We start from the raw sequence: 22,840 nt of genomic DNA, 5'->3' as shown, positions 1-22,840 counted from the left end.
CAGGTGCGTGGCTCCTTATATCACACAGGTGCACGGCTTGTTATATATCACACAGGTGCACGACTCGTTATATCACACAGGTGCACGATTCGTTATATCACACAGGTGCGCGACTCCTTATATCACACAGGTGCGTGGCTCCTTATATCACACAGGTGCACAGCTCGTTATATCACACAGGTGCGTGGCTCCTTATATCACACAGGTGCGTGGCTCCTTATATCACACAGGTGCGTGGCTCCTTATATCACACAGGTGCACAGCTCGTTATATCACACAGGTGCGCAGCTTGTTATATAACACAGGTCCACGACTCGTTATATCACACAGGTGCATGACTGGTTATATCACACAGGTGCACGACTCGTTATATCACACCGGTGCGCGTCTCATTATATATCAAACAGGTGCGCAGCTAGTTATATCACACAGGTGCAGGGCTAGTTATATCGCACAGGTGCACGGCTCAAAATATCTCACAAGTGCATGACTCGTTATATCACACAGGTGCACGGCTCGTTATATCACACAGGTGCACAGCTCGTTATATCACACAGGTGCACAACTCATTATATCACACAGGTGCACAACTCATTATATCACACAGGTGCACGATTCATTATATCACACAGGTGCATGGCTCATTATATCACACAGGTGCACGGCTCATTATATAAGACAGTTGCACGGCTCATTATATCACACAGGTGCACAGCTCGTTATATATCAAACAGGTGCACGGCTCGTTATATATCACACAGGTGCACGGCTCGTTATATCACACAGGTGCATGACTCGTTATATCACACAGGTGCACGACTCGTTATATATCACACAGGTGCACGCCTCGTTATATCACACAGGTGCGCGGCTTGTTATATCACACAGGTGCGCAGCTCGTTATATCACACAGGTGCACGGCTTGTTATATATCACACGGGTGCACGACTCGTTATATCACACAGGTGCATGACTCGTTATATCACACAGGTGCGCGGCTCCTTATATCACACAGGTGCGTGGCTCCTTATATCACACAGGTGCACAGCTCGTTATATCACACAGGTGCACGACTCGTTATATCACACAGGTGCACGATTCGTTATATCACACAGGTGCACGACTCGTTATATCACACAGGTGCGCGACTCCTTATATCACACAGGTGCGTGGCTCCTTATATCACACAGGTGCACAGCTCGTTATATCACACAGGTGCGTGGCTCCTTATATCACACAGGTGCACAGCTCGTTATATCACACAGTTGCGCAGCTTGTTATATCACACAGGTGCACGACTCGTTATATCACACAGGTGCATGACTGGTTATATCACACAGGTGCACGGCTCGATATATATCACACAGCTCTGATTGCTCTCTGTGATATAACGAGCTGTGCACCTGTGTGACCATGGTCAGATTTCTGTCCACTCAAAGTGAACAATGAAGCTTCCTATAGAATGACAGCAAGCAGAGATCTAGAAAATGGTGAGGAATTGATACAGAAAGTAGATTGGAAATTTGTATAACTTTTTATAATACAAACAATAACATTAATTTGCTGAAATGGGAACATCCCTTTAATATGTGATCACGGCTGGAGCCTTGGATTTCTATAAAATGCATCAAAAAAGCAAAGTGGGAACACGGCCTGAGACCCCTACATCGTGACTTATCTCCTCCTCGCCTGCCATAACCCCTCTATCACCTGCACCATTCTCCTGACTGCAGCGCTGCCTAATACAAGCCGGGTCTATAGTCTGTGCTTCTTCCCACCGTGCTCACTCTCGGGTGGATTTCATGTCTTGTACTTGTGTTGGTTCAGTATATCTGGGGGGGTCCGGGATAGTGAAGACATGGGCTTTATACAAAATATTCTGCCCTGCTATCAATCTACATTATTATTATTTACATATTATCCGTCACCTGTTGCCATAAAATCTTATTTTATAAACCAGTCCAGTCCAGCAGGAAAAACTGAATGCACAAAAGCAGCAGACTGCTCTATAATATCCTGCGGCTGAGCAACGGGTATACTCAGCGGAGGCCATAGAAGCATAAGGGCGACGGATGCCACTGTATTGTATCCATCCCCGGCCTCCGCTGAGCCTTTGCTCTGGGTGGTCCCCAGTGATGTGACTGTAAATATAAGAACAGTTTTATCACTGGGGAAATCCCCCGAATATCAGCATCAGCCCATCTATTGATGGATTTACAGTATATTCTCTATGACATTATCTAATGACTCCCACATGAATTGGGGACCATAGACCGTGGATTACACAATGTCATGTTCTCTTTTTAATGGATATGGAATAAAAATACAAATTTTAGCAGATTGGATTGCCGGGCACAGCCTACTTATTCTTTGGATCTTACATGGAGATTATATCATATGTAGATGTAGCAGAGCTGAAGCGTCACCTATAGTAGTGACACCTATATGCAGCCCTATAGTGAGTCCTGCTACATCTATACACATACATTAGGTTCTGATCTGTATTGGGATATACACAATAGGGCGGTGGCCGGCAGCGTGTTAGAGACGGTATATACTGTATATATGGAGAGAATAACACTCACATGTGTGACAGAGGAAGAGGAGCAGCAGCAGCAGGGTCCTCGCTCGCCCCATGCCGGGTCCTTCATGTATCTGCCAACGTCTCAGGTCTCCAGAAACCATCGTGTCTCCTGCAGATTTCATCCACCACTGCAGGAAAGTGAAAGTGAAAGCTGTAGCTTTGGTTCTGGAAATGCAGAACATTTCTGAGAAATCCTACGGGAAGGGGATGAGGAGCTCATTGCTCTCCGGCAGAGGAATTTACTTCCCTTTTTGGCCTCAATGCTGAACACATCCCAAACAGAATCATTTTATAAATGTGATTTCTCCCGGATCGGGTCTGGATTTCATCTTGTAAAAGGGAAGTGACTGCAGTTCTGTAACATAACATTGAATATGACAATTCTGGTACCGAAATGACTGAGAATGAATGGGAAATATCTAAAAATAGATGTATATTGATAGCAGCTTCACTGCGAAATATGTGAATAGATACAAAATACAAATAAAATGAATAATCCCGCCCATTCATATACACAGGAAACTATCCACGCGCACAATGTGACCTGTGATGAGGAAATCGTATATTAACAACTCGTATGTTACAATAGAAAAAATGTATCAGTGCCTCAGGGTCCAAAATAACAAAGGACGTCTCATTCCCAACAAGTTACGACGCCCAATAATCCAAATGCACCAAAATATGCAAATTTTGGTCCTGCTTTTTCTTACCTCTGACGAAGATGAAATAACATCAGAAAATGTCCCTTTCACAAAAAATTGGAACAATGGGGCTCATTTACTTACCCGGTCCATTCGCGATCCCGCGGCGCGTTCTCCGGCGTTGATTTGGAACTTGCCTCACTAAGGTCGTGCGCCCAATATCCACCAGGTGTCGCTGCTGCGCTGAAGTCCACCGGAGTTCACCTTCTTCGTTTCGGTGCATGTGAGCGCTATTCTTGAGACACAAATTTTTAAAAAATTCTGCGTTTTTTCCGATTTTTGTTGCGTGAAAGCCATTGCCGATGCTCTACAATCCGATTGAGTCCTCCAAAAACCCGGGGCAATTCGGCAATATTCGGGAAACCCGACAAAAATGCGCGATTCGGACCCTTAGTAAATGAGCCCCAATATGTGTGAAATAATAATATTAACCGAGCGTCGCTATTGGCTGCGGGGGACAAGAAACTTCTTCATGTTCTTTCAATCCAAATCCATTTACATTCTTTTATGTAACAATTGTCTTTAACCCCTTCAGGACGTAGTAAATTTATAGAGTAAAGGGGTTTTCCCACAAAACAAGTTAGGGTGATGCCACACGTGGTGTTTTGAACCCGTTTTTGATCCATTTTTAAGCAGTCCATTAAAAAACACATGCGTTAAAAAACGGTCAACGCAGGCGGCAATGATTCAAGGTCAGTGATGGAGCAGGAGGTCAGGGCTGGAGCAGGAGGTCAGGGCTGGAGCAGGAGGTCAGGGCTGGAGCAGGAGGTCAGGGCTGGAGCAGGAGGTCAGGGCTGGAGCAGGAGGTCAGGGCTGGAGCAGGAGATCAGGGCTGGAGCAGGAGGTCAGGGCTGGAGCAGGAGGTCAGGGCTGGAGCAGGAGGTCAGGGCTGGAGCAGGAGGTCAGGGCTGGAGCAGGAGGTCAGGGCTGGAGCAGGAGGTCAGGGCTGGAGCAGGAGGTCAGGGCCGGAGCAGGAGGTCAGGGCTGGCAGCAAAAGTACAAAGTCAGGGTCAGGTCCGGGGTCACCACAGGAGGTCAGAATACAGAATATATAAAGAAGGAAAAAGAAAGGAATAATATAATGGACCCTCGTGTATTATGACATTTATTAGTTTGTTTAATAAGGGGAGGAGTATAGGGGGGAGTGCACACATGCACCCCTGAAAAAAAGGGGCACAGGATAGTAAAAATCGACTCCACTTATAATCTTAGGATAAAGGCAGAGAAATGAAGGGGGATTCCTGAGCTGACTTGGGGTACCCCTGAAATAAAGGGGACCCCTGCATTATTTTGTAATATGATTGTAAGGGGGGATTGGTCCCTGTTACTTTTTTTTTCTTCAACTCTTTATTTTAATTTTTTCATAATTTTTATAATACAAATACAATCGGTGCTTTTCATGTAATGCAAACATAAGAACCTCAATCAATATAGGGTTCTATGGCAGTGGAGCAAAGAAAAAGAAAACTAAATAGAACCACATTAACTTTCGTCACATATAACAAGTATTTCCAATACAATAACAAAGTTATGATAACATCTCTATTAGCATAATCAAACATTAGTAATCAGGAAATCAATCTAGCATTATATTCGTCCCATAAAGTCCAGGTTTTTTCAAATTTTTCACTAGTGTGGCGAAGTACAGCAGTAATATATTCCATCGATCGGAGATCTCTCAGACGTGCATATAGCTCCAGTAATGATGGAGGCGCAGAGCGTCTCCAATGCAAAGAGATCAAACATTTCGCCGCTGTTACTATATGAAGGAACAACCTGGCACTCGGACCCTTGAGAGATCTAGGATACAAATTAAGCACATAAATTTCAGGGTCCAGTGGGACTTGTACATTGAGGACCCCCCCAACAAGGGACCTAACCTCCAGCCAAAAATGTAGAAGGGCAGGGCAACTCCAAAAAATATGAAACAGTGTAGCATCCGACCCTCCACACCTCCAACAGAGATTAGGAACTAATGGGTAGAATTTATGTAAAAGCTCAGGAGTGCGATACCAGTTTAGCAAAATTTTAAGTTGGTTTTCTTTATATAGCGTACAAATAGATGATTGGCGAGCTCTTGCCCAAATAATCTGCCATTGTTCAGGAGTAAAGCATTTGCCTAACCATTTTTCCCACCTAGTCATGTAGGGATGGGAGATATTCGACCGCTCGTTAAGTATAGAATATAGGCTGGAAATCAGGCCCCTAGCAGAAGGACCCTCCGAACAAATCAATTCAAATGGTGTAGGTCTAGGAGGGACTTCAGGACCTAAGAGGGAGGAAATAAAATGTGTAATCTGGTGATAAGTGAATTCTGCCCCCACCAGACACGGATGTTTATCCACGAGGTCCCTCAGTGGGAGCACCCTCCTGGTATGGGGATCCAGCAGGGTCCGGATTTGGAAAGTACCGGCTTGCACCCAGGGCCTGTAACTGCTAGTGAGACTATCTGGGAGATGTGATGTGTATAGTATCGGAGTAAGGAGCGATTGCATGGAGGCCAACTGAAAGCGTATCCTGCACCTATACCAGATGTCTCGGGTAAATTGCATGGGACCTAGTAATGTCAGAGTAGAACCTACCGGTGGGGGACCCCATATTAAAGTGGCTGGGTGTAGTGGGGCCATCCATAGCTTTTCAAGCTCCGTCCATCTATTATAGGCAAGCATTGTGGACCAGGAGGCAATGTGACGGAGGTGGGTCGCTAAATAATAAAGTTTAAAGTCGGGAAGGGCTAGTCCTCCGCTAGCAGCCCCCGCTGTTAACACTGTTTTAGAAATCCTATGGCTCCTGCCCCCCCATACGAATTTCAAACACATAGACTGCAATTTAACCAGCACCCCCATTGGGACTGCCACTGGTAGAGTCTCGAACAGATACAGTATCTTTGGTAGAATAGACATCTTGACAGCTGCTATACGACCCAGCAACGATATATGTAGAGGTTGCCATTTGGTTAAGAGATCCTGAATTTCCTTGATCATTGGTGGGAAGTTAGCAGTGTAAAGAGTCTTATAAGTTCGAGTAATCTGTACTCCCAGATACTTCAGCGATTCTTCCTGCCATGTATATTTAAAAGAACCCTGAAGAGCTGCCAGCTCATTTGGGGGGATATTTATGGAGAGGGCCTCGGTCTTATGTCTATTAATCTTATACCCAGAGAAGTGACTATATATATCTAGTATTTTATGAAGGTTTGGTAGACTTACCAAAGGGTTCGAGAGCGTAAGAAGCACGTCATCCGCGAATAGCGAGATTTTAAATTGTTTATCTCTCACCCGTATTCCTGTCACATCTTCTGATGTTCGAATAAGCGCTGCTAAGGGCTCTATACAAAGCGCATATAGTAGGGGGGAGAGGGGGCATCCCTGTCTAGTTCCATTACGGATAGCAAAGAACAGGGAGTTAGCATGAGGAAGACGAATCGCTGCGCTAGGGATAGAATACACTTAGTCCAAAGTGTCGTAAAGTCGCCATCATAAATCCCCAATCTAGGAGATCAAATGCCTTTTCGGCGTCCAAACTGAGCAAAATAGCACTCCCATCTGTTTTTTCTTATTACCTCCAATAAATCCGCTATCCGTCGGGTATTGTCTCCTGCCTGTCTAAACCGTACAAAGCCTACCTGGTCTTTGTGAACCATCTGTGGGAGCCAGTCCCCCAGCCTATTTGCCAAAATCTTAGTGAAGATCTTCAAATCTGAGTTCAAAAGGGAGATAGGGCGATAGTTATTACAGTCTAAGGGGTCCTTTCCTGGTTTTGGAATTACTGTTATAAAGGATCTCAGCATAGCCTCAGGGATTGGGGTACCAGACATAAAGGAATTAAACAGCTTAATCATATAGGGGGATAGAATATCTAAATACATTTTAAAGTATATATATGGAGGCCCATCAGGACCGGGGGACTTTCCATTGGGTAGGTCCATTATCACCTCCCTCAACTCCTCCTCTGAGATGTCCTGGTTCAAGGCTTCTATAGCAGTGGAAGGCAGTTTAGGTAGGCTACACTCGCTAAGATATTGCTCCAAAGTCAGTCCTTGGGCTTGAGAACCCAACGGAGGGCGAGCAGGGAGATTGTATAAATCATGATAATATGTTTCAAATATTCGGGCAATTTTCTCAGGGTTATAATGGATAGTTCCCATACTATCCCTAAGGCTATAAGGGTTAGATGCCATCGCCCTATCTTGAAGTTGGCGTGCTAATAATGTATGTGTCTTATTACCAAATTCATAGAAGCGTTGGCGAGAATATCTTAGTAGTTTTTCCGCCCCTACCAAATCTATTTCCCGTAGTTGTGCTCGAGCGGCTAAAACTTTTTGTAGGATCGTAAGTGACGGATGGGTAGCTAGTCTATTCTCTAAGGTTCTAAGTTCCCTTACACATTGCTGTCTCACCGCCTCTACTGCTTTCTTTTTGTAGGCTGCTTGGGATATGGCATATCCGCAGTATACTACTTTATGCGCTTCCCATAGTATGGGTAGGGAGGGTGCTGATAGGGAGTTATCTGCAAAATATTGGAGTAGAGAAGTGCGTAACGCCTCTTTTGTGATGTTGTGAGATAGGAGTGTCTCATTAAGTCTCCAGTGTAGGGGACGTGGCGGAGGATTCACAAATGATAGTTCAACTGTAACCGGAGCGTGATCCGACCAGGTGATTAATCCAATATCCGCAGAGTGTAGGGTACGAAGTATAGAGATATCCCCGAGGAAAAAGTCTATGCGTGTATGTGTCTTATGTGGGGGGGAATAAAAAGAGTATCCCCGTGCTGTAGGATTGTCCACCCGCCATAAGTCATAGAGGTTGTGTCTACGCACCAACTTTCTAAAACCTAGTGACAGCCTACATTGTTGTTGCGATGGGGAGGTATTCTGTATGGACATTCGGTCTCTGATTTCAGAGAATGTAATATTAAAATCCCCTCCTACCAGAAGCGGTGCCAACCGGTATTGGGCTAAACGGGACAAGACTCCAGATAAAAAACCCAATTGTCCGGAGTTTGGGGAATACACATTACATAAGACCAGCTGGCGCCCTCCAAGGGTCCCCCTCAAAATAATAAATCGTCCCTCTGGGTCTGAATAAGTATCTAATACTTGAAAAGGGCAAGAGCGAGCAATCAAAATCGCCACCCCTGCCGTCTTTGTTGCTGCAGTAGCCTGAAAGCTCTGAGGGAAACTCCTTCTAGCGAACCTGAACGATCCAGATGCCGTCAAATGAGTTTCCTGTAGGAAAGCTATGTCTGGTTTAAGCCGTTTCAACTCCTGCAGCAACAACTGACGTTTAGAGTTTGAATTCAACCCCTTAACATTTAGGGTAACAATCCTTACCATTCTTACTGTGTTAATTTAGATCATGCGAGATCCCCATATATGGGCAAAGTACACCGCAAAGAGTGCCAGGTTGTTTCCTACTCTCAGATGGCATCATACAATTCCTATATATCCTTGTAGTGACATCAACTGTATAAACAATCAACAACATATTTAAAAGAAAAATTAGAACAAAAACATATTTGGTTACATGCCCAAGACCCCATGTGAAGTCCACGAAACCCCACACTGAGTCCAAGGTACGGGCGGTACGTCCAGTTATGTTACGATCCTGACGCCAGGACCAACACAAAAGGAGGCACACCAACCCAATTATGGGTGACATGTCAGATGTCCAACTTGCGGATCGCACTGAACCAGCCGTCCCAAGCCATCCGCCTCGGGCTTGTATTTTGCATAAAAAGGATACTGTGAGCAGCCTGAGGGCCTCTAAGGACCCTGTGAATCTTCATCTCTCAGCGCCTTAGTCCTTTCGATGTAGAACTCGCGTGGGCTGAGGGGGGAGAGGATCTGCTTGATTCTGGGGACCTCCTCCGCTGTTTCCTGGGGGCATTGCGTTGCCAGGTCGGCGAGAGCGGAGGGTCTGATGTAGGTAGACTCCATTCTGGGATGACTGGAGTCAGTAGATCTAAGGAAGTGCAGAAGTTGTTTAAATCTGCTGGAGATCGCAGCGTCGCTGTTCGGCCCTCCTTGCGGGCAGTCAGGCTGAAAGGAAATCCCCATATGTAGGGTATGTCAGCTTTTCGTAGGACCTCCAACAAAGGGCGCAATGTTCTCCGGCGTTGTAAAGTGACCCAGGAAAGATCCTGAAAGAGTTGCACCTGCGCACCTTTGAATTCAATATGATGTTTATTACGTGCTTTAGCCATAATCTCTTCTTTCAGGAGAAAGTCTGTAATGGAGCAGATAATGTCCCTAGGACGCCCAGATATTGGCTTCGGTCTAAGTGCGGGGTGGGCTCTATCCATCTTAATTGGATCATCTGGATTCCTTCCCAGCAGGGAAGAAAACAGCAGGTTGAGGACCTCTGGAACATTTTCAACATTCTGCGCCTCCGGGATTCCTCTAACCCTGATGTTGTGCCTACGGCCTCGATTATCGAGGTCCTCCACGTGTGACTGCAGATCTTGTATTTTTTCAGACTGCGCCAGAAGACGGGAGTGGAGAGCATTAACCACCTTTCTAGAGGACGCATGATCGTCTTCTAGCTGATCCACTCTATTAGCTACTGCTGTTAAGTCCTGGCGCATTTCGGCTATAGCCGAGCGACAAGTGTCTTTAACTTCAAGTATCAGCGCCTGAAAATCTTGCTTCGTAGGTAACTGATGGACATGAGACCACCAGTCCGCTGGTGGAGGCCGCAACTGATCAGATAATGATGATTGATGCGATTCTGGGGACCAAGTTCCCGGGCCTGACTGAGGCCTCAGAGTGGGAGGCGTATTAGCATAATCCATATCTTCCAGCCCTCTGTTATGGTGTCCCTGTGAATTGCTGGATCGTGGCCTCTGCGGAAGTGGAGATGGGGCTGCCGATAATGTGGCCTGATGGCTAGGGCTCGGTTGCAAGCATAAGGCCCCTGTTGGTATGGCCAGGTCTATTAGCAAGGGCAGATTGCTGCCCTGTTTTCCCTCATGTGGGGATAAGGGGCTCTGGCTGAGTGGCCCTACCTCCAGGGTGCTGCGCTCCTGCAGCCCCTCATTTCTTGTGGCTGCGGCCTGCTTGTCCCCCTGTGAGCCGGATTCCCGGGCTGCTTCTGGAGGTGGAGGCGGGGCTTGAGCGCTGAGAGGCACCTCAGGGCTATCTGGTGGCGGCTGCTGTGCTGATTTCAGCCCGGGCGGATGTTACTTTAACAGAAGGGGGGGGGGGCGGGATGATGTAAGTTATAGACGCTGTACGCTATATACACTACTGTAGTTATAGGAGGGGCTACGAGGGGTTTACAGTACATAGGGGGGGAACACAGAATGTAATTGGGAAGGATTGTCAGTAGGGGATGAGGGATTTCATATTGTTGAGGAGAGAAAGTGGCACAGGGGGTGTCAATGTATATGAGTGGGGGCAAACGTTGTAAGAATAGGGCGTTATTGGTATGCGGCACAGGGGGGGTCATTATCTATATTATTTAGCAGTGAGGAGTTATTTATGGGGTCACAAATGAAAATATCACTAGTTTTATGCTATCGAGAATAATTGAGCCTAGATTAGGGTCATGATCAGACTTAGTGCCTAGGGCACTGTGACCTGTACATACAGCGCTGGATGTAGATAGGGTGTGTATATATCCCTATAGGGTCGGGGCGCTGTTTTCTCTTTCATATCATGAAAATCCTTAAAGGGGTTTTCCCATAAAAGACATTAAACCTCTATAGAACTGATCAGGGATTATAGCCAGGTCACGGGGGTCTCACGGCTCGGACCTCTCCTTATTATTAGTAGTTGGGGGAGGGGGGGGGGCTCACACCGTCGCCGTTCACTTATCGTTTTACTGTGTTAATGTGACAAACAGGGAAATTTAAGTTAAAATAATTCAGATATTTATACAATTATTTACATTCTTATTATGGTGAGACTGCAGTTTTTCCCCATTGACCCTAAAATAAAACTACAGGCGTTTTCCCGCTTTTTATGGATCCATGTACAGAAGAGGGGGGGGGGGGGGCTATGGCTACAGAAGTACTGACACCCCAGAAGCACCAAGTAACACATTTATGCGGTCCCTACAGTTGTCACAGGGGCTGGGGGTCTGATATGAGGGGTCTGCACCCATTTAATTACACAATGAGATTGCTCCAAAGGGGCAGAGCACTGACAGAGGGGGGGGGGGTGAGCTGTCACACTTGCGCCCCCTATGGGATAATATTGGTGGTAGCAGCTAATAAAGTTTTGACTTGTTGAATAGGCGAGGTATTGCAATGTGCGTTGTGCGCATGCTCCGTGAACCCGTCGTGGCCGCGCGCTTGCGCAGTGGGTTTTTCCGCCGCGCGTGTTGCATGGGCGCCTGCGCATGCGTACAGCTCCTGAAAGCCACACGTGGAGGGGAAGATGGTTAACGCGGTGCAGCACGCAGTGAGCGGAGATCTGGTGAGACTGTGCTTCGCATGGGTGCTGCGTACCCCAGCTGAGCCTCTGTGTGTGTAGTCGGAGCAGGTAGTGATCGGGAATGCGGTCACCGCTAGGCTGATGGCGGCGCTATACTGGGATGTGTGCGCTATCCATCAGCAGTGACTATTATACCAGATCTCTCCCAGTACAGCGGCTCCCCCCAAATCTAGTGCACAGGGGGGCAGCAGCCACTGCTCTATGTCATTTACAGCTCCTGCCCCTTTAAGAGATCACAGTATGGCGCTGCCTGCTCTATATCATCTCATGATGAGTCCCAGGGGCTTAGAGAAGACCCCACACAGCGCATCACCTGCCCGGCCACATGCCCACCTATACCCCCCCAGACAGCCGTGTAGCACCTGCAGCGTCCTGAGGAGATCGCTCTAATGGCAGCTTAGATACAGCAGCTCAGCTCTGTGTATGTTAGATACTTCTATAGTGACAGCTTAAATACAGAGGCTCTGTGTACGGACAATACATCTATACTGCAGCTTAGGTACAGCAGCTCAGCTCTGTATGTTAGATACCTCTATAGTGACAGCTTACATACAGAGGCTCTGTGTACGGACAATACATCTGTACTGCAGCTTAGATACCGAACTCGGCTTATACTCAAGTCTATTAAAAAAATTAACACTGTACTCACCTTTCCGACTTCTCCCGTAGGTCGTCTTCTGCTTCCGATGCTCCGGTGCCTCCTCGGGTCGTTCCACTCTTCTTTGGCTCCACTCGCGATGCCAGTGGCTCACAAACAATAAAGTTGGCAAGTGGCTGAGATCATTGTGTGTGCCGACCCGAAGAGGCACTGGAGCATCGGAAGCAGAAGAGGCCCTACGGGGGATGTCAGAAAGGTGAGTACAGTGTTGTTGTTTTTTGTTTTTTTTTTACTACAGGGGGGCAGGCTATATACTACTGGGGGCTTGCTGGCTGTATATGACTAGGGCAGTGGTGGTGAACCTATGGCACGGGTAACAGAGGTGGCACTCGGAGCCCTTTCTGTGGGCACCCAGCGCAGAATTTACCATATAGGACTCAAGGCTTCCTCCTGCTGTCCAAAACAACAGCCCAGGAGAAGCCACGCACAGTGTTATCATTGGAGCTCCTGCTTTGGGTCCCCTGATTCTTCCTCTTCAGGGGATCCTGGGGGGAAGCTACAATCCAAATGTCTACTGCTTTCTATTGTATTGGTGTCCTCAGGACCCGAATACATTTGAAACTTGTGACACAGCAGAGATAAATAGGTTACTGCTCAAATTGTCATGTTGGCACTCTGCAACATAAAAGTGTATCTAGAAGGTTCGCCATCACTGGACTAGGGGCTGGAAGGCTATATACTAAAGGGGGCTGGCTGGCTATATACTGCATGGCAGGCTATATACTGCATGGCAGGCTATATACTGCATGGCAGGCTATATACTGCATGGCAGGCTATATACTCCTGGGGGATGGCAGGCTATATACTCCTGGGGGATGGCAGGCTATATACTCCTGGGGGATGGCAGGCTATATACTCCTGGGGGATGGCAGGCTATATACTCCTGGGGGATGGCAGGCTATATACTCCTGGGGGATGGCAGGCTATATACTCCTGGGGGATGGCAGGCTATATACTCCTGGGGGATGGCAGGCTATATACTCCTGGGGGATGGCAGGCTATATACTCCTGGGGGATGGCAGGCTATATACTCCTGGGGGATGGCAGGCTATATACTCCTGGGGGATGGCAGGCTATATACTCCTGGGGGATGGCAGGCTATATACTGGAAGGCTGTGACCAATGAAATTCCCACCCTCGGCTTATACTCGAGTCCATAGGTTTTCCCAGGTTTTTGTGTTAAAATTAGGTGCTTTGGCTTATACTCGAGTATATACGGTATATTAGATACCTCAATAGTGGCTGCTTAGATACAGCACGTCAGCTCTATGTATAGTAGATACCTCCATAGTGGCAGATTAGATACAGCTGGATGGGAATATGTCTACAGTTGGAATATCCTAAATCCTAAAGTTGTGATACCTACCCCGGGTTATTGGTTGAGGGTCTATGAGACCTCCAGCTCTGGAACTATGACCCCTGTAGCTGCACTTCTGCTCTGTTCCTGGCGGCGGCGCCGTCTTGGTATTGTTACTACTATATTCTGCTTGATGAGTGATGTGTAGCCGCCATGTCTTCCAGGTTAAAGCCGCCTTACACTATCTGAAAACCTTTTATGAAACCGAGAAGATCCCGAACTTCATCCCCTCGGAGGATCCAAAATGGCTGCAGCTGATGGTTTATCTCCGGAAGAACACGGGCGAGGCGCGAACCCTGGACGTGTAAGTATAGCTTCTGTGGCTGCTCCATCCTAGTTATCCAGATAGTGTTAAAGGGATCTCCAGCTGTAATATTAAAGGGAAATTGGCATCCCACCCGAATGTAAAGATTGTAGAACCGGGACCAGTCTCTTCTATGGGAATAGCCCTGCTGCTCCTATAGAAGAGAATGGGGACCAGGACAATGTGTATAGACCCCTGTATATACCGTTCTGCACAAGTACCTGTTCCGTCTGGTCCATCAGGGGGTCTGGAGGTTAGTGCTCCTCATGACGGTCTGTAGGCAAGGATCTCTGTCCACACCACATCTCCACCAACCTCCTCCGCTATATTCTTCTCCTGCAGGACTTTTCCTCATGACTTTAAAACGCACAAAATTTACCTCTTCACTAAAAATGAACCGAACATGTCCATCAAAGAGACGGAAAATTTTTACGAAACTTTTCTTCACCAGAATGACGTCCGTCAGAAGATTGAGGTAAATGGATGTAGAGTATTGGGGTAATTAATGGATGAAATATGAATGAAAACTACAATTAATCCTGGAAAGCCCCCTGACCCCAGTAGTCAGAGGATTGTGAGTCTTGGGATGGGATAATGAAAGAAACAAATCCTTTAAAGTGGCTCTCAGAACAGGCGAGTAACATTAGTGGGGGTCCCATGGCTGAGGGTCCATAGATTCAGAATCAAGGGAGTGATGGGGGCTTGTCTGTGGTCAATATTATCTAAGGCTAAAAGTAAAACTTTTTTGTCAATCACAGCACAGCGTTTATTTTCATAAGTAGCAAATGGAATTAAATCTGTTCTGTGATTGGTCGCTGTGTGAATTAGCATATTCTATATAAAACCCCTTTATAAAGTTGTTTGGAATCTGATCCCTGCGCCCCTGGTGATCAGTAAAATGGGGGTCCCCTGAAGTGCCCGACCTAAGGGGACTGCTGGGAAGTCCCATAGAAGTGAATTGTGTACGGGACAGAGGGGGTACGTGAAGGGGTCACAGCAAAGGATGCTGGGAGCGGCAGTGACCCCTAGGACAGAGAACGGTGGATGGTGCAGCCGCGTTGTCAGTATCGGATTATACCGGAGTGATGTGCTCTGCTATCTCCGCAGGGAACAATAAAGTTTATTGAATGTTGTGCTGAGATGTCGCCGCTCTACCCCATCTGACCCCTGATGTATGTTTTGATAGATCATCCCTTTAAGTAAGGTGCATACGTCCATGCCATGGCTGAAGAAGAACGGCACCTTCCTGGTGGATAAAAGAATCCACTCCGACCTTCTCACCCAACTGGGCGGCTACTGGAGGCGGTGAGTCGCGTATGGAGGGAAGGTCCACGTTACTGGGAGGGGTCATGTATGCGTGTAATCCAAGGCATCTGTGGGGTCACTCGGCCCTTCTCCGGATGTTCCTGCTACTATCGGGGCTTCTACTCTGTTAGGTACAGATCCAGATGGAAGCCCCCGCTGTGTAATAGACCAAACTCCAAGACTAAGATGTTTTTAGCCTTAGGCTCCCCTCGATGATGATGTTTTGTGCGTCTTTATGTTGTTACCGCTTCCTGCGCACCTGATATTCCCTTCCCCCGCTGTTTTGTGCGTCTTTATCTTGTTACCTCTTCCTGCGCACCTGAAATTCCCTTCCCCACTGTTTTGTGCGTCTTTATCTTGTTACCACTTCCTGCTCACCTGATATTCCCTTCCCCCTGCTGTTTTGTGTGTCTTTGTTGTTACCTCTTCCTGCGCACCTGAAATTCCCTTCCCCCGCTGTTTTGTGCGTCTTTATGTTGTTACCTCTTCCAGCGCACCTGATATACCCTTCCCCCGCTGTCCACAGTGAGCTCCTGGCTGTCGATCTGAAGAGCAGTGACCTGGTGGAGGAAGTGAACCGCCATATTCCACAGAGACAGATAGCGATCGGGACGGATGGATGCGTGAGGTAAGTGGCCGGGATCAGTCACTGGTGGAGATGGTGGCGAGTGACTCCATTGATTGTTTTGGTCTCCGGCAGCTCCGTACACGTGGGGGACATGGATATGAAGGAGGAGGAGCTTATGGAGAACATTCTGGAGGCTGTTGAGACCCTCGCAGAGAAGTTACCAGAGGTAGGTGCGTCCTGCGTGCTCAGACAGAGCTCCCCTCTCCAGTTGCACATGCCGGAACCTATAATCTGTCGTCCCTGGAGGCTTCTGATTCGTCTTGAATTTGCCTTTATTTTTAGATTTTTGAAACCATCGATTGTCTTTGCTTGAAAACCCTGAGTTCCATCGTTTTGCCGATCTACACGCACCGCCAAAAAAGTGCAACGCCGCGCAAGGTGGTAGAAGCCGGAATAACATCTGGGATCAACGGTGTCTCTGATCCGGAATATTTAACGGTCAGTATCGGTTATGGGCGGAGGGACCAATAAGGATGAAAGTGCCAGTCACAGTGGGGGGGGAGGGGACACAACCGATTATTACTATAAAGTTTATTATACTGTGGGGACAGGCGATAAGAAAAAACGTAACTCTCCTTGGAAGAAGCTTCGTGTAAATCAGGAGGTGTGTACATGTGGAATAACATTTCTTAGCATTTTGTAAATTATATTCTCCATTTCCCTCTTTGTATAATGAGCGGACCCAGACCCAGCTGCTGTGACTCACTACCTCACCTCCCCTTTTCAGAAGGGATATATTTTAGGGCTTGTACACCAGAGAACTAATAAATGTCCTCCCAAGTGTCTAGCTGATGGGGCTCTCTTCTCCTCCTCCCCTCTTCATTGATGTCTATGTACCTAGCTGCACTGGCTCACTCCTCCCTCTACATTGATGTCTATGTACCTAGCTGCACTGACTCACTCCCCCCCTCTACATTGATGTCTATGTACCTAGCTGCACTGACTCACTCCCCCCCTCTACATTGATGTCTATGTACCTAGCTGCACTGACTCACCCCCCCCCTCTACATTGATGTCTATGTACCTAGCTGCACTGACTCACTCCCCCCCCCTCTACATTGATGTCTATGTACCTAGCTGCACTGACTCACTACCCCCTCCACATTGATGTCTATGTACCTAGCTGCACTGACTCACTCCCCCCTCCACATTGATGTCTATGTACCTAGCTGCACTGACTCACTCCCCCCCTCTACATTGATGTCTATGTATCTAGCTGCACTGACTCCCCCCCCCCTCCCCCCCTCTACATTGATGTCTATGTACCTAGCTACACTGACTCACTACCCCCTCCACATTGATGTCTATGTACCTAGCTGCACTGACTCACTCCCCCCCCTCTACATTGATGTCTATGTACCTAGCTGCACTGACTCACTCCCCCCCCTCTACATTGATGTCTATGTACCTAGCTGCACTGACTCCCCCCCCTCTACATTGATGTCTATGTACCTAGCTGCACTGACTCACTCCCCCCCCTCCACATTGATGTCTATGTACCTAGCTGCACTGACTCACTCCCCCCCTCTACATTGATGTCTATGTACCTAGCTGCACTGACTCACTCCCCCCCCTCTACATTGATGTCTATGTACCTAGCTGCACTGACTCACTCCCCCCCCCTCTACATTGATGTCTATGTACCTAGCTGCACTGACTCACTCCCCCCCCTCTACATTGATGTCTATGTACCTAGCTGCACTGACTCACTCCCCCCCCCTCTACATTGATGTCTATGTACCTAGCTGCACTGACTCACTCCCCCCCCCCTCTACATTGATGTCTATGTACCTAGCTGCACTGACTCACTCCCCCCCCCCTCTACATTGATGTCTATGTACCTAGCTGCACTGACTCACTCCCCCCCCCTCTACATTGATGTCTATGTACCTAGCTGCACTGACTCACTCCCCCCCCCCTCTACATTGATGTCTATGTACCTAGCTGCACTGACTCACTCCCCCCCCTCTACATTGATGTCTATGTACCTAGCTGCACTGACTCACTCCCCCCCCTCTACATTGATGTCTATGTACCTAGCTGCACTGACTCACTCCCCCCCCCCCCCCCCCCCCCCCCCTCTACATTGATGTCTATGTAGGAGCGAACTCCACTCCCCCAGGAGCCTCTAACAAATATACCTTATTTCACGAAAGGCTGAATAAAGGATTACAATAAAATCAGTGTCCAGATGCTTCACTAAGGGGCAATCCCCATCGGGAAGGACTTCAGAAAGTAGATTTTCTATAATGTGCAGAAGATTATAAAGAGTTTCTCTTGTATTATTTTTCGGCTTCTTCCAAGGTGAAGCAGGGGATGAAGACAGAAGTGGACCAAGAGAGAGAATCGGTCACTATCGAAAATGAGCCTCAGCAAGTGAGTGAGGTGGAGACGACCACCAATCACAAGAATCAGAAGAAGATGGAGACTGACCACGGGAGCACCACCAGATCTGAGGCACATGGGCCTCAACAAGTGAGTGGACGAGAGGAAGTAATAGCTCTGGATCCTTGGGTGGCTAGAGAGACTCCGACCGTGCTGGAATCGGCGGAGAGGAACCTATATGGTTGGGATGTTCACAAATGCCAGGATTGCTGTTTGGCTCTTTCCACCAAGAAAGAGATACTAGTTAATATGTTCTGTTCATCCGTTGTGGTACCGTTGAGAAATACAAGATTCCACAGAAAAAAAAAATGTAGTCAAGGCTCTCATAGTTCTTTAGGCTAAATTAATCTTGGTCCTTAAAGGGTTAATGGAGGTTAGAAGAGATTTTGTGTTCCAAATATAACATGTCTCCATTACAGGAACATGCGTTGAAGAGGAAGACGGTGTCTGTCTACGAGAGCGAGTCCATCACCTCGGACAAGAAAAATGTGCTTCAACGAATGAGTGAGAAGGATACTGCCCCCCCTCTAAAGAAGAAGAAGAAGAAGAAGGAAACTGCTGCTCCACCCAAGAAGAAGAAGGTTCGTCGCAGGAAGAGGAAGAAGAATGCTGCCAAGAAGGCAGAGGAAACCGAGGCTCCTCTAAACAAGGAGGAGGAAACCACTGCTGCTCCCAAGAAGAAGGATACTGCTGTTCCTCCCAAGAAGAAGAAGAATACTGCCACTCCTTCCAAGAAGGAGGAGGATACCGCCACTCCTCCTGAGATAGCAGAAGAAATCTCGGCTCCTCCCAAGAAGAAGGGTACTGCCACTCCTCAGAAGAAGAAGGAAACCGCAGCTCCTCCCAAGAAGACAGAAGAAACCGCAGCTCCTCCCGAGAAGGCAGAGGAAACCACGTCTCCTCCCGCGAAGGCAGAGGAAACCTGCACTCCTCTCAAGAAGAAGAAGGATACTGCCACTCCTCTCAAGAAGAAGAAGAAGGATACTGCCTCTCCTCTCAAGGAGGCGGAGGCTGCGGCCACTCCTCTCAAGAAGAAGGAGGATACTGCCACTCCTCTCAAGAAGAAGAAGGATATTGCCACTCCTCTCAAGGAGGCGGAGGCTGCTGCCACTCCTCTCAAGAAGAAGGAGGATACTGCCACTCCTCTCAAGAAGAAGGAGGATACTGCCACTCCTCTCAAGAAGAAGAAGAAGGATACTGCCACTCCTCTCAAGGAGGCGGAGGCTGCTGCCACTCCTCTCAAGAAGGCGGAGGCTGCTGCCACTCCTCTCAAGAAGAAGAAGAAGGATACTGCCACTCCTCTCAAGGAGGCGGAGGCTGCTGCCACTCCTCTCAAGAAGAAGAAGAAGGATCCTGCCACTCCTCTCAAGGAGGCGGAGGCTGCTGCCACTCCTCTCAAGAAGAAGGAGGATACTGCCACTCCTCTCAAGGAGGCGGAGGCTGCTGCCACTCCTCTCAAGAAGAAGAAGAAGGATCCTGCTACTCCTCTCAAGGAGGCGGAGGCTGCTGCCACTCCTCTCAAGAAGAAGAAGAAGGATCCTGCCACTCCTCTCAAGGAGGCGGAGGCTGCTGCCACTCCTCTCAAGAAGAAGAAGAAGGATGCTGCCACTCCTCTCAAGGAGGCGGAGGCTGCTGCCACTCCTCTCAAGAAGAAGAAGAAGGATACTGCCACTCCTCTCAAGAAGGCGGAGGAGGCTGCTGCCACTCCTCTCAAGAAGGCGGAGGAGGCTGCTGCCACTCCTCTCAAGAAGGCAGAGGCGCAGGATTCTTTGCGGGTGACCTGCAGTATAAAGAACGGCTTTAAAACGGCAAGTGCTCAGTTCTATCCAGTGGCTCAAACTACTGTTTTTTTTTTTTTTTTTTGCTTTATAACAGATGTCCTTGTAATGCTATAGAATAAGCTCCTCAGGGGTGGGTCTCATGTTAAGTGAAGGAGGAGCCTCCTATTTTTAACTCTTTGATCACCACAGTCAGATGTGGTACCCAAATAGTCTGTGTAGATGTGATCACAGCAGAAAGGCGTAAAAAATGCTAAAACCGGATTGTGAATGCACAATAATTCCTGGACAATCTAGTAGATAATTGATTCTTTAAGAAAAGTTTTTTTTTTTTCTTTTAAATACTTTTGTCAAACAATGTACAGTTTTAGTTTTTCCAGATTTGCTGAATGGATTTACTAACATGTTATAAAACTTTCCTACAGATATCTACAGTTCAGGTTAGTAACGGTATGGTAACGCTGAAAACGGAGAGGTTCAAGGTGAATGAAGGTGAAGAAGAGATGGAGTCTTCTCCGAGCAGGAACCCAAAACGAAAAAAGGAAGAGCAGGAAGAGGCGGGAGCGGAGGAAAAGCAGGAAGAGGCGGAGCTGGAGGAAAAGGAAGAGGCGGGGGTACAGAAGCGGAAAGGCTCCTTAAAAATAACAAGAAAATCCTTAATCAGCCAGAAAAGCCCCTCAAAACCCACAGTAGAAGCTAAAAAAAGGAAGGCGCCCCGGAAGTCTGTGTGACATCGGATATAAGTGCCCCGCCCCCTCCTCACTCATCTTTTCTTCCATGTTCTGACATTTTTATCCATCCAAATGAATTCTTGAAGTTGTTGTGGCCCTATTTCTCGGTGCGGCTCCTCCGTCATTCCCGTCAGTATGTGAAGCATCGGCTTGTACACAGCAGAGATCCCCAATCCTGCCTTACACCCGCTGCTGCGGATGTTTTTGTAATGCCGTGAATGTTGGGCTGCTGCGGATGTTTTTGTAATGCCGTGAATGTTGGGCTGCTGCGGATGTTTCTGTAATGCCGTGAATGTTGGGCTGCTGCGGATGTTTTTGTAATGCCGTGAATGTTGGGCTGCTGCGGATGTTTTTGTAATATGGTGACTTTTTGGCTGTTGCGGATGTTTTTGTAATGCCGTGAATGTTGGGCTGCTGCGGATGTTTTTGTAATATGGTGACTTTTTGGCTGCTGCGGATGTTTTTGTAATGCCGTGAATGTTGGGCTGCTGCGGATGTTTTTGTAATATGGTGACTTTTTGGCTGTTGCGGATGTTTTTGTAATGCCGTGAATGTTGGGCTGCTGCGGATGTTTTTGTAATATGGTGACTTTTTGGCTGTTGCGGATGTTTTTGTAATGCCGTGAATGATTAGCTGCTGCGGAGGTCCTGACAGAAGCACATTCTGATTACCTTGTAAAGTTTTTTTTCTATTTTTGAAATTTAGTCATAAAAATTCTACCGCTATGTAAATACATATAATACAAGTCATGTGAGTAATAATAAAAATGCTCAAACCCTTGTTACCTACAAAATCTTTTTTTTTTTTTTTTTAAATCAGATAAATTTTTATTTGATTTTATAAACACAAACAAACAAATGGTCGTGCATTACAGCTCTATGGCCAAGGTATGTTACATGTAAGAAATAGTTACCGTATTACACTGTTTTACAAACAACCTTAAGCCATTTTTCAATAAAGACAGTATCAAAAAAGATCTGACAGTATTTGAATCAATGTTTTACAAGGAGTCACACTGACCAAACCCGACCCCCCCCCCCCTTCCCACCCCAGAGTCGGCTCCTGAGGACTGAGCTAATATGCCCAGAAGCACTTCATTCCAAGTTCCCCTTTATGTGGCTAAAGACAGTTGGTATTGCAGACTCGCTCTGAGTTGGAGCAAGGACCGTGATGGCAGTCCTGGTCCATCCATTTCCCCCATATTTTTTCAAATTTGGCTATAGAATTTCTCTTCAGATATGTTCCATATTCCAGCCTAATAATGTTGTTGACCCTATCTATATATTCTCTTATTGCCGGAGGCCTTGGTTTTGTCCAGTGAGCGGCAATTAGCTTCCTGACCTGGTATAAAGCCCGTTGGATCCCTATAATATTAGAGGACAAGACATATCAAGGATTCCTAATAAACAAGCGAGGGGGGTTGCTGGTATGACTACTGAATAGACCTTAGGCTATATTCACACTGCCGTTGCCCGCTACGGTACGGTACGGGGAGAGGAGGAGGTGAGCGCAGCTCATCCCCGCCCCTCTCCATAGGAACCCTACCCGTACCGCTCCCGTAGGGTGCCGTGCACCCATAGAAGTGTATGGGGGACGTATGTCGGCCGTATATACGTCCCCCATACGTTCGTGTGAATATAGCCTTACCCAGGAGTTCTAGCACCTCCTTCCAGAGTTCTTCTAATTCCCCGCACTCCCAGATCATGTGTAGAATACCCGCCTCTTCTATCCCACACCTGGGGCAGGATGAGTCCCCACGGATCCCTATTTTACATAAGTTGTGGCGACCTATAAGCTCTGTGCAGCATGAGTAAGTGTGACGTTCTGTAGGGCTCACTTGGAGACAGAGTTGGTACAATCTCCAGGCAGTCAGACCACTGTTCATCTAGAATTGGTCCAATATGTCTCTCCCACTTAGCCCGGCATTTCACTGGTATATTTTCCAATTTTTTTTGTTTAATAATACTGTGTT

The 22,840-nt window shown here is 47.4% G+C and overlaps 2 protein-coding genes across 3 annotated transcripts in view; one reads left to right on the top strand and one right to left on the bottom strand.

The window, feature by feature from the left end:
• The window catches only part of LOC140074612 (uncharacterized), a 34,051-nt gene extending 31,105 nt beyond the window's left edge, over nt 1–2,946 (bottom strand). Inside the window, exon 1 of one of the 2 annotated variants that reach the window (XM_072119633.1) lies at nt 2,586–2,946. In XM_072119633.1, the coding sequence (XP_071975734.1) occupies nt 2,586–2,766 (181 nt within the window). In that variant the 5' untranslated portion in view covers nt 2,767–2,946. The remainder of the gene's footprint in view (nt 1–2,585) is intronic. The other variant, XM_072119634.1, reaches the window with a different exon arrangement.
• Nucleotides 2,947–11,558: 8,612 nt separating this feature from the next.
• Nucleotides 11,559–20,919, top strand: LOC140074602 (uncharacterized). The gene is made up of 10 exons (XM_072119618.1): nt 11,559–11,704; nt 13,902–14,041; nt 14,384–14,516; nt 15,228–15,346; nt 15,873–15,974; nt 16,047–16,140; nt 16,257–16,412; nt 18,279–18,449; nt 18,779–20,167; nt 20,563–20,919. The coding sequence occupies exons 1-10, from the start codon at nt 11,666–11,668 to the stop codon at nt 20,866–20,868; spliced, it is 2,649 nt and encodes an 882-aa protein (XP_071975719.1). The 5' UTR covers nt 11,559–11,665; the 3' UTR covers nt 20,869–20,919.
• Nucleotides 20,920–22,840: the final 1,921 nt, after the last annotated feature.

The sequence above is a fragment of the Engystomops pustulosus genome, chromosome 8 (genome assembly GCF_040894005.1).
Source record: "Engystomops pustulosus chromosome 8, aEngPut4.maternal, whole genome shotgun sequence".
Lineage (NCBI taxonomy): Eukaryota > Metazoa > Chordata > Amphibia > Anura > Leptodactylidae > Engystomops > Engystomops pustulosus.
The sequence above is the reverse complement of the archived record's forward strand: the minus strand, read 5'-3'. Positions and strand labels throughout refer to the sequence as shown.

Bases quoted from the DNA above. Each gene is read 5' to 3' on its own strand.
- LOC140074602 (XM_072119618.1), top strand. From the start codon at position 11,666: ATGGTTAACGCGGTGCAGCACGCAGTGAGCGGAGATCTG. The intron at 14,517-15,227 runs GTAAATGGATGT...ATGTTTTGATAG, and splicing joins ACGTCCGTCAGAAGATTGAG to ATCATCCCTTTAAGTAAGGT. The intron at 20,168-20,562 runs GCAAGTGCTCAG...ACTTTCCTACAG, and splicing joins TAAAGAACGGCTTTAAAACG to ATATCTACAGTTCAGGTTAG.